The sequence below is a fragment of the Rhinopithecus bieti genome, unplaced genomic scaffold, assembly GCF_001698545.2.
Source record: "Rhinopithecus bieti isolate Rb0 unplaced genomic scaffold, ASM169854v2 scaffold_21726, whole genome shotgun sequence".
Classification (NCBI taxonomy): Eukaryota; Metazoa; Chordata; class Mammalia; order Primates; family Cercopithecidae; genus Rhinopithecus; species Rhinopithecus bieti.
The window spans coordinates 2,174,795-2,186,365 of NW_016811100.1; the positions used below are offsets into that span (position 1 = coordinate 2,174,795).

The following is an 11,571-nucleotide window of genomic DNA, read 5'->3' on the forward strand; positions in this document are numbered from 1 at the left end:
TTTTTTTTTTTTTTTTTTTTTTTAGTATTTAATTATGCTTGCACATTTAAAAAATACATATTTGTATCACTGCTGGGCTAATAAATAAAATTCTGCATAGAAAGGTTCCCAGGAACTAATTTTTAAAGAAAGGTTTCTAGGGACTAATTAGAGTCACAAGCAGAGATAAGCAGGAGGTAAAAAACACTGTGCTGCTGCTTCTTTCCTTACTCTGATATTTTGCGTTTTAGCCATTTCTGAACATTTATGGATTCAGGAGATGAATCCTGAATGCATCCTGAATCATATCACGCCATGATCAGGAAATACCCGTGAAATGAATGTGGATCTGGTGTGGTTTTCTTTAGGCATTCGCTCTCTTCTCTTTTCCTCCACAGGTTGCTGAAGGCAAATCTTGACCAAGGTAAATTCAGCTTACTGGATAGAGGACATTTCTTTATGTCCAAGAAAATTAAAGCTATTCAAGCATACGCCTGTCACATAACTAGAAAAATACCTAGGGTGCCAATTTCATTTCAAAGCTGCAGTTTCCAGTGCCATCAGTATGGCTAATCACTGGATCATTTTATTAGAATTACTATTTTATCAATACAAAACTAGAAAAATGTCTGAAATGTATAATGATTCGTGACCAAATACAGCAGGTGATATTGTAAAATTTTTCAATGTAGAATTAAAGAAATATTGTTTGAACATGATAATGGCATTTTTGGTATTCACTGGACCATATGAAATGCATCTGTTTCATCATAAATGGTTGTGTATATATTGACAAATTTTATAATTGTTTTAAAATGTCAAGATGTATGTAATGCAATTATAATAAGCTGTGGCATATCTAAAATTGTAATGATCTCATAATTTCTATTTGGTATTCTAAAAGAATGCTATCTAATCCAAGATGAATTTTCTTGTCGGTATATGATCTCAATAAAATGCGATTCAAAGGGTTTAACTCTAGTTTTAGATCAGAGTCTTGAGCCCAGAGTAAGTAAATGAGTAAGCTTCGTTTTGAACAGGTAGTTAGTCATTATCAGCATTGGCAATCTAAGGAAAGGAAAAGAAAGAGAACAGATTTGGCTAATGTATATTTCACACAGGAAAGCGGGGATAGGCAGGAGTTTTTGTTTTTTGTTTGTTTTCCAAAATTATACTAGTTGTAATGTCGCAAGCCCGGAGTTCTTTTTGATCCAATGATGTTATACTAAGCCAATCGTTTTATTAAAAATAATGATATGAAATAAGCCAATCACAGAAAGACAAACTTCACATGCTCTCATTTATTTGTGGGAGCAAAAATTTGAAACAAATGAACTCATGGAGATAGAGAGTAGAATGATGATTACCAGAGGCTGGGAAGGGGAGAAGAAGATAAAATGAGGATGGCTAATAAATGCAAAAATAGAGGTAGATAGAATGAATAATATCCAGTATTTGATAGTACAACGGGGTGATTATAGTCAACAATAATTTATCACATATTTTAAAACAATTAAAATAGTGGAATTGGAATGTTCCTAACAAAAAGAAAAGAGGAATATTTGAGGTGATGGATACTGTAATTACCCTGCTGTGATTATTACATATGTATGTCTATATTAAGACATCACATGTACCCCATAAATATATATACATATCATGTACCCCTAATAATTAAACATAACTTTTAATATAAAAATAAAGATGATGAACTTAAAACATTAAAAAATCTGTCTGGAATTTCTACTGTAGAAAATGATTTAAGAAGTGTATCTCTAACTCTCCAGATAGATTTAAAATCTATTTATACTTGAAGTTATAATGCTCAAAACTATCTTAGTATAGTTTCTGAGAGAAGATGCAGAAAACAGCACATGAAATAAGAATGAAAATTCTAATAATAATGGTGACAAAAAGTGCGATTAAAGTTGAATATGCAGATTCCTCCAGCCATGAGACAAAAGATTAAAATAACATGATGATGCTTGGATTAGATACTAATGAACTTTGTTTTTGTTGTTGTTGTTGTTGTAGATCTCAGCATTAGAGAGGCAGATCTTTGACTTCCTTGGTTTCCAGTGGGCTCCTATTCTTGGAAATTTTCTGCACATAATAGTTGTCATATTGGGTTTGTTTGGAACCATTCAGTACAGACCTCGATACATAATGGTGGTAAGTCTTATTTTTATCATTTCTCCTCATATAAACAATGCAACATTTCTATAAGAATATAAATAAAATATTTCTAAGTGGCCCCTTCTGATATAATGTGGCATTGCTTTTCTAGCCCTCAAATATTAAATTTTGCTCAGAAGTGATTATCTTTGGAAAATACAACGTAATGAATGTTGTACAGTGAGATCAAAGCCACATGCTCAAAAGTGTGTGATGACATGGTGTCCCTCACAGTGCAACTGAATTCAATTTTTACATAGAAATTCAAAATAGGCTTTGGATACAGTAGGAGGTCTGCTTATCGTCTTGGTTATAGAATAGTTAGATGCAATGTACATTAACTATCAGTGTATTAATTTATCAATTGACTAAAATGTCAATTTCACTGACATTTGTTGCTAACTCCAAAAAGCAAATCTGTCTAGCATAACTGTTTAATCACTGAAAACAAGAATATATTTTAATTTTAATTGATTTAGGACATTACAAGTGCGTGTATGAATGGGTATTTCATACACATCCCTAATGTATTTAATACTGGTTGGTATTGAATATATCTCCATTTGTCAAGATAAATTTGAAACAGATATCCAAAACATGGTCAGCACACACTCCATTATAGGACAGTTTAATGAGGTGTATGCCATGACCCACAGTCTAATGAAAGTTATTCACAGTAATTACTTGTCTTTTCTATAACATAAAAAGAGGGCATTAATGTAGGCTACACATGTGAGAAGGTTGTGAGAAATAATAAGCATATATAATTGTTGTAAATTGGAGTAACATACTATAAAATGTACATTGAGCCTGTGTAAATACACAGTGTTCAGTAGAATTACTGGGTATTTTCCTGGGATACACTGACATTGCCTCACTAGAAGAAAATCATAGACTTAAAAACATGCCATCTTTTCATTTTGACATAATCTAATTCTACCTGTGGAAAATAATAAAGTTATTATTTTTCTCTGTTAAATGCATCCATCCTCTATTTTGATTTTTAAACTTGTCTTTTTTATTTCTTTCACCATTTTGCAGATTTGTAGGTAACTGAATAGACTGCATTCAAATGGCTTTGGGAGCATTTGATGGCTCTCAATTTGCTGCAGGGGCTAATCAATTTCTGCTTTACTTTCCTTCTCTCAGAGATAGCCTCAGCCAGGTATGGTGACTCACACCTGTAGTCCCAGCACTTTGGGAGGCTGAGGCAGGAGGATTGCTTGAGCTCAGGAGTTCAAGAGCAGCTGGGGTTTTTTAATAGAAATCTTGTGCTTACAAAACTACAAAAAGTAGCCAGACATTGGGGCGCCTGTCATCCCAGCTACTCAGGGGGCTGAGGCAGGAGGATCACTTGAACCCAGGAGATCAAGACTGCAGTGAGACATGATCATGGCACTCCACTCCAGTCTGGGCAACAGAGAGAAACCCTGTCTCAAAAAAATAAAATAAAATAAAATAGTAAATAAAGATAGCCTCTGCTAAGTAACTGCATGATCTCCTAGAAGGGGGTTTCATGGAGTTGGACTTGCGGCCTAAGATGTTTTCATATCATGCATAATCAAGCTATTATTGAATTCTAAATGTGTTCTAGTTTGTTACTATGAATATAGAGCAATTTTACTCATTACAGACTTTTTGTTTTATGATGTTGTTGTTCTGCTGAGAAACAAAATACCTTGTGGCTTTGAAACCATAGGTGGCTTCCAGAGAATGAAGCTGTAGGTAAACGCCAGTAACATCTAGTCCTGTTGATTTTACCCTCTAAATGTTAACTCTATGCACTATTCACATAACTGCTGCCTTGGTTGAGGCTTATGTTTTCTCTCTTCTACGGGTGGACTTTGCCTCATATTTTCCACCTTTCTCTCCTCCAATTTGCTCTTTGTGCTTTTCTTAAATTACTGGCTTAAAACCGCCACTGGGTCCTTAACTGGATAAGATCTAAGAATATTCTTGCCTGATGTACTTGACCAAACTCATGTCTAACAATTCTTCCTTCTTTTCTTCCTTTGTCCCCCCACCTCCCTCCCTCCATCTCTCCCTCCCTCCCTCCCTTCTTTCCTTCCTCCTTCCCTCCCTCCCTTTTCTCCCACCCATCTTCCCTCCCTTCCTTCTATCCTTCCTCCCTTCCTCCCTTCTTTCCTTCCTTCCCTCTTTCCTTTTATCCTTCCTCCCTCCCACCCATCCTCACTTCCTCCTTTCCTCCCTTCTTTCCTCCCTCCCTCCTTCTCTCCCTCTCTCCTTCCTTCCTTCCTTCCTTCCTTCCTTCCTTCTTTCCTTCTGCCCTTCCTTCTTCCCTTCCTCTCCCCATCCTCTTCTTTTACTCAATTCTTTCTTTTCTAACTTTCTTTCTCCATTTTTTTCATTCACTTATTAATTCAAAAGATATTTATTGAGCTTCTACCCTGTGTTTGGCATTGTGTTAGGTGTGGACTGTACTGGTGAGTAAAACCAGACAGACATATCCTCTGTCCTCCTGGGTGCTTACCTTATAGTGCAGTGAAGAGAGGTGTGCCTTTATCAAACAATTGTCCACATAAATGTTAAATTGCAACACATATGAAGGAGCACACTATGCCATGAGATGTCTAATGGGGTATTGTCTGCAGCAGGGCAGTGGAGTTAGGCACCCTGCAGTGAGCTGAGAACTGAGGTCTGCAGTGCAAGTATGAGAGTGAGTCCACAAAGGAAGAAGGGAGTGAAGGGGGGTCTGGGCCCGAGGCACCACAGGGCCCATAGAAGGGGGACTATCACAGCAGTTCTGATTTATTCATTAAGCATTTATTGAGGACCTATACTGTGCTAAGTTTGGAAAAATAGGAAAGAATTCAAATGTCAGAGGCCCTGCTCTGCAGGCACTAACCATGTAAGGAGTGAGGAGGTGCAGGTTCTGGGACTCTCTAGAAGTGAATAAAAGGCAGTGGAGAGGAATGAGACCAGCAGTGGGGCAAGGCCTGGGGGAGGGCCTGAGCCAGGTGTGGAGACCCAGGAGGGCTGAGAGTCTGCACACCTCAGTGTCATGGGCCTCCTGCTGCACCTGCCTCACCAGCCCGTGCTCTGGTAGCCTTGCCTGGTGTTTGTGTCCCAGTCTAGCAATATTTCCTCAGTCTCTCATGGATACCTTCTTCCATACACATTAATGGTGAATCACTCTCTGCTCCTTCACCTCTAGTGTGTCTTGAGTATGTTTTATAATTTGTTCATGTTTGTGTCTTCTAGGCAAAATGTTCTTTGAGAGCATAGAACATAATTAGTGCTCAGTACATATTTATTGATTATTTTTCGTATCTAGTGCCCTACTAGTTCACAGAGTCCACCCACGATGAAACTACTGTCACTTCTCTGTTGGTACTTTTTCCTTTGCTTCCCTCTCTCCCTCCTCCCTCCTGTGTGTAGAGGAAGGCAGTTTTAGGTCTTTCAGAACTGTCAAAGAAAAGCATCAACAAGACCAATGATCCACGTTTTTCCTCATTTGATGGTTTCTTTTTATGGGTTATGCCAACCAAGTCTCTCTCATTTTATTTGCTATCTTATTCAGGATCCTCTCTCAGGAAGGGGAGAGAAAGAAAGCAATAAATTGGTGTGAAAGCCCACCACACCACGTATGTCATTAGGTTTCAATCTCACAAATATCCTACAGGGCATGTATTAGCTTCTCTGATTTCCCAGAGGAGAAAAGAGGTCAGAAAGGTTGAGTGACTAGCCCAAGGAGCATAGGTGGTAGTGGACAGCAGAATTGGATGTGTACTGGCCTGTGATTGTTAGGTTCAAGAAGCTCCTGTATCATGATCTGTGCTTTGCTTTCACTGGCAGATTCCAGATGATAATGTTACCATTGTCAGTATAAGTTGTGATATAGGAAATAGTCTTGGCCTACCTCCCAGTCAGATATCATTACCTTTATGAAAGATTACCTCTTATTCTAATATGGGTATAAATTATCTATTTGATAAAAGTACCTAAGGAATCATTAATCTATGAGTATGGGAAATCTATTTACAAAAAAAAAAAAAAAAAAAAAAATGCCTTTTATAAAAGAGCATGTTGTTATTTGGGAAGTTTTTTGTTTTGTTTTGTTTTGTTTTGTTTTGTTTTTTAATTCATTCTTGAGTTGTTGTCACAAATGCTTTGGTTTGAAGCCACAACAGGTGGCCTGGAATTAATTCTGATATCCAAAAAACTGAAAACGAAGGTGACATATGTACCATTGGAGGCAGCAGCTTTTCAATGGCAGTGAGACGAGTCCTGGAGCAGAAATCCATACTGACTTTCACAGTGAGGGGAAAGAGCTTTTTCATTGCAAGAGATTTTCCCTCAAAATTGCTTCTTCTATGTATAGTATTGGCTTCCTTTATTGGCCAAACCACCACACAGATAGGTCAACTAAATTTAATCCGTTTCAAAATAAGAAACACTTTGGAGCACCAGGTATGTGCTAAGTGCTCACGCAGAGATTAATAAAATATGTATGTTCACTGCAACAATTAAATAGAGCTCTAGTTTTACAAAAACACAGATAATTTACTGCCATTTTGGACAAGAGACAGGGTTCATCACAGTTGAGTTTAAGTAACTGATCACCTTTATGAAACTGCTTTGGGTAAAGGACCATGAGTCTCAAGCTCTCCAATGACTAGTTTTTCCAAACTCTTAGAGTCTAAATCAAAGCTTATGAAAATTGTTTCTTTATCTACTTCTCCAGCACCTCCTGCATTACCCATTTGCCTGCCTCATGCCAGTCATGCTGAATGATTTGTATTTTCCAAAGACCACATGCTGCTCTTGCCTCTTCAGTTTGCACATCCTGCTCTTCTGCCTGGAATGCCTTAATCTCTCTATCCTCTTGGAAAACTCTTAATAATCCTCAATTAAATAGTCACCTTTTACAGGTCTTGCCTGACCATTGAATGCGAGGGAAAGTGCCTCTTCCCTTCTGCTGCTGTAAATCCTGGTAATTTTCTATCCCAGCACCCTGCCCGGCTGTCATCATTGCTTCCCTCCCTGTCTTGCCCCATTCAGCAATGACTCCTGAAAGGCAGAACTGTGCCCATCTATTGCTGTATTCTAGGCCTATTCCTTTGTTCTAGGCCTATTCCTGTATGTACAGACCATTAGATATGCTTAATACTTGACTGAGCAAACAATAAATGAATCAAAGATTATTGGATGAAAGGATTTTACAAGATGGAATGGACAGGGATTTTTTTTTTTTTTTTTAATCTCAGAACATGTCAACAATGCACTGCCTTGCTTGTCTCAGCCTGAACTTGGCTGAGGGAATTATATGATAAAATAATATGTGCTGTGCTACCTGCACCTACCAATAGCTGACTTACTCCTCAAGACTTATTTTTTTTCCAAGAAATGTAATGTTGCGAGCTCCTGCCACTACAATTGAGGAGGCCTCTCGGCAAAGACTATTAGACAAACCTCCCCAAATTGCAGAATCAAAGAGCAATAATTCCCTTCCAGATAGCATCACACTATTAAGGTACAATTTACTACTTCTGTATTTATTTTTAGAATACAAAAACAACTTTGCCACATAGTATTCCTTTGCTCATGAAAGTTTATTTTGGCTAAGGTGCAAGGTGGAACATGTACATTAGGGCAGCCATTCCCAACTTTTGACACCAGGGACTCATTTCATGGAAGATAGTTTTTCCAGAGGTTGGGTGGGATGGTTTTGGGATGAAAATGTTCCATCTCAGATCATCAGGCATTAGTTTGATTCTCATAAGTAGCCACAGCCCAGATCCCTCACGTGAGTAGTTCACAATAGGGCTTGTGTTCCTATGAGAATCTAATGCCACACTGATCTGACAGGAGGCAGAGCTCAGGCAGTACTGGTCTGTGGCCTGGAGATTGGGTACCCCTGCTTTAGAGGAATATCATGTTCAGTCTTGGGTTCTGAAAGGACCTTATGTGCTTCTTTGGCTATAGACAGTATCAAGCAGTGAAATCATATTTACCCATCACAAGATATTGTTGTAAAATCAATTATTTCCTATCTGTTTACTCCTCGGTCAAATATATTTTATTTTATATATTTTAAATTTTAAAATATTGTAAATTTTAAAATAAGATTTTGGCCTAGAATTACTTAAATCTTTGTTATTTCATGGGTGATAATTTAATCCAGCAGGTTTTAACTCACATGCAGATGAATTAGCAAATTTGTTTAACATTTTTTGAAATAAGATTAACCTTGAAATTAAAATTAGCTCAAAACTGCCTTTAAAATTTTAAAGGGTCAAGTAAATTTGAAAAGTCCACAATTTAGTTATCTGGACTTTTATGCAAATATTTATGTGCAAAGAACAACTCATTTTAATCTCACTTGTTATATAGCAAAATTCTTCTGCTATGTCAGCATAAATCCCATTTCAGAGTCACTACTCAACATGAAGTTGAGTGTTAGGTTTTGATTCGATTGGTAAACGTCAAATCTAAATTCTCTTCACCAATTATTGGCTGTGAAGACTTGAGACATTTATTTGCTTTCTTTTTGTCATAGTTACCTCATTTGAAAAACCTGACCCATAAATCATTTTAAATAATTATATAATGTATGTGACTTGCTTACTATAGCCTAACACAGGGTAGATGTTTGACAAATGTTTGAGATGTTCCTATGTCTTTTTTCCCCCTTTACTCTACTAAAAAATGTTACAATGACTGAGCAAGAAACTTACTCTACATTTTTATTATAAGTCTGGCACATTGTATGTAATACAGCAAATTGATTTGTATATGAAAGAATGAATGAATGACCTTTCTCGTAATTAGAAAATAAGCAAGCTCAGAAAGTAAAAATAATTCATATTATAAACTAATTGCTTGATGGGGAAGAAATAGGCTGGAAGATGTCCAAAGTTTATTTCCATTAAAAAGTGCTGAAATATCCTTACAAAACTAGGATACATTTAGGAAGTCACATAGAATGCATAAACATTCCTTTTTCATTATTATAGGTCTTGTCTATGTGGATTTGGATTTAAAATATATATACTAAACATAAGCAAAGTAGAAGAGAGATGGAGAGATTATGCAGTGATTTTTTCTTATATTGAAAAGCTTTCTTTACTACAAGTATATTTAATATACCTAAATACATGATATAAGCCTGCTTTATAATAACCCAAGTGTATTTGTTTTCAAATGGAGAGTCTTATTTTTTAAGTTATTGCTTCAGTTGAATTATAAATAAAATAACCCACTTCAAAAAGAAGATAGGGAAGGTAGGCAGTCTCTTTCGCCACTGGTTATCCCAATACTTCCTGCCTAACTAAATTTCTATAGCCATATTTGTATCTCCAGCTATCTCTTTTCTTTTATACCCATGATCAGATTTGTGTCTCCAGTACACAGTAAGGTATAATTTATACCTTATAACAATTCAAAAATCAAAAATATATGTCTTCTTTGTTCTCAGCAAAGAAACACAAATTGATTAGAAGAAACTTGTAATGTAAATGTATTAGAAGATATTACACAATATTGCTAACAAACAACACAAGAATTCCATATTATGCATGTCACATTAATTGTAAAATACTAAAGATACTGTCATTCTAAAATAAATTGCCAATTATAGAACATATATGAATAAAAATTTGAGATAAAATGGTAATTTGGTGAATTGGTCATTTGACAAATTGCTTAATTTGGTGACTGATTATCTTGCCATGAATCTATCATCCTTTTACTAAAATCTTTTAAAACAAAACCTACCCTGTATGCATAAGCATCCCAGATAATCAGGTGTCAAATCCTAACTCTGACACTAAATAGGTGATTAAATGATTATCCCTCTACCTCGGTTTTAGTGTGATGATTGAATGACATGATCTAGGCAAAGCACTTACCATAGTAGCAGGAACACAGAAAGCACCAGGATAATAATCCCTTTATTGTCAAAAACGTAGGAACTGACAGTTGAGGTTTACATAGCCTGGTAATTTTGCCTCTGCCGGTTCAGAAGTAGCATCAAGATCATCAAGATTACAACTTGTGGGAGATACTGAATACACTCCAATCACCAAGTTTGTGCCATGATCTTTAAATAGATGTGTTTTATTATGCATTTGTCATAACTATGAATTGATTCACTAAAAAATACCAGTGCATTTAGGAATTAGTCCTAATCATTAAGTCATATCATATGATTTTGTAATTAATTTAGTTTATTGCCTTACTTTAATATTGTTTTATTTTATGTTCTTTTCCTAACCTTTTACAATGGCTTTTTTTCTCATGACTTAGAGGTTAGCATTGCTCCCCCATTTTGATATACTTATAACTAGATTTATTTAGAATGAAAGATATCAGACACTAGATGCCATCTTGCCAGCAAGAGCTTCAAAACTTATTGAAAGTTCAAACTTTACCAAGTCCACTTGTACTAGAAGACCTTATGAACAGAATATATTACAGCATCAGCAATATCTGCATGTACCAAAAATCTCACTATATATTTTTACTTATCTTAACTTTTTTTTTTCATTTGCCTAATTCTCACTTCAACTTACCACTCAACCAGCTGCAGGAACTCGACTTTCTGAGTGTGTGCAGCCGTTAACCTAAAACTAGGCAGCCAAGACCTACAAGTCATCGAGCTGTTTTCCAGCTAAGTGAAGTCAGCTGAAATTAAGTGCTTTTTTTTTTTTTTTTTTATTATACTTTAGGTTCTAGGGTACATGTGCACAACGTGCAGGTTTGTTACATATGTATACATGTGCCATGTTGGTGTGCTGCACCCATTAACTCGTCGTTTATATTAGGTATACCTCCTAATGCTATCACCCCCCCCCTCCACCCTCAATAGGACCCAGTGTGTGATGTTCCCCTTCCTGTGTCCAAGTGATCTCATTGTTCAATTCCCACCTATGAGTGAGAACATGCGGTATTTGGTTTTCTGTTCTTGTGATAGTTTGCTGAGAATGATGGTTTCCAGCTGCATCCATGTCCCTACAAAGGACACGAACTCATCCTTTTTATGGCTGCATAGTATTCCATGGTGTATATGTGCCACATTTTCTTAATCCAATCTGTCACTGATGGACATTTGGATTGATTCCAAGTCTTTGCTATTGTGAATAGTGCCACAATAAACATATGTGTGCATGTGTCTTTAGAGCAGCATGACATATAATCCTTTGGGTATATCCCCAGGAATGGAATGGCTGGGTCAAATGGTATTTCTAGTTCTAGATCCTTGAGGAATCGCCACACTGTTTTCCACAATGGTTGAATTAGTTTACAGTCCCACCAACAGTGTAAAAGTGTTCCTATTTCTCCACATCCTCTCCAGCACCTGTTGTTTCCTGACTTTTTAATGATCGCCATTCTACCTGGTGTGAGATGGTATCTCATTGTGGTTTTGATTTGCATTTCTCTGATGGCCAGTGATGA

At 36.5% G+C, this 11,571-nt stretch overlaps 1 protein-coding gene across 2 annotated transcripts in view; it reads left to right on the forward strand.

Annotated features, from left to right (window-relative positions):
- Positions 1 to 11,571, forward strand: part of NKAIN3 (sodium/potassium transporting ATPase interacting 3) — a 751,259-nt gene that overhangs the window by 316,318 nt on the left and 423,370 nt on the right. For both annotated transcript variants that reach the window (XR_001889502.1, XM_017893482.1), the window contains exon 2: positions 2,014 to 2,151. Coding sequence is in view for 1 of the 2 variants with exons in the window: in XM_017893482.1 (XP_017748971.1) it covers positions 2,014 to 2,151 (138 nt within the window). In the remaining variant the exon portion in view is untranslated. The remainder of the gene's footprint in view (positions 1 to 2,013; positions 2,152 to 11,571) is intronic.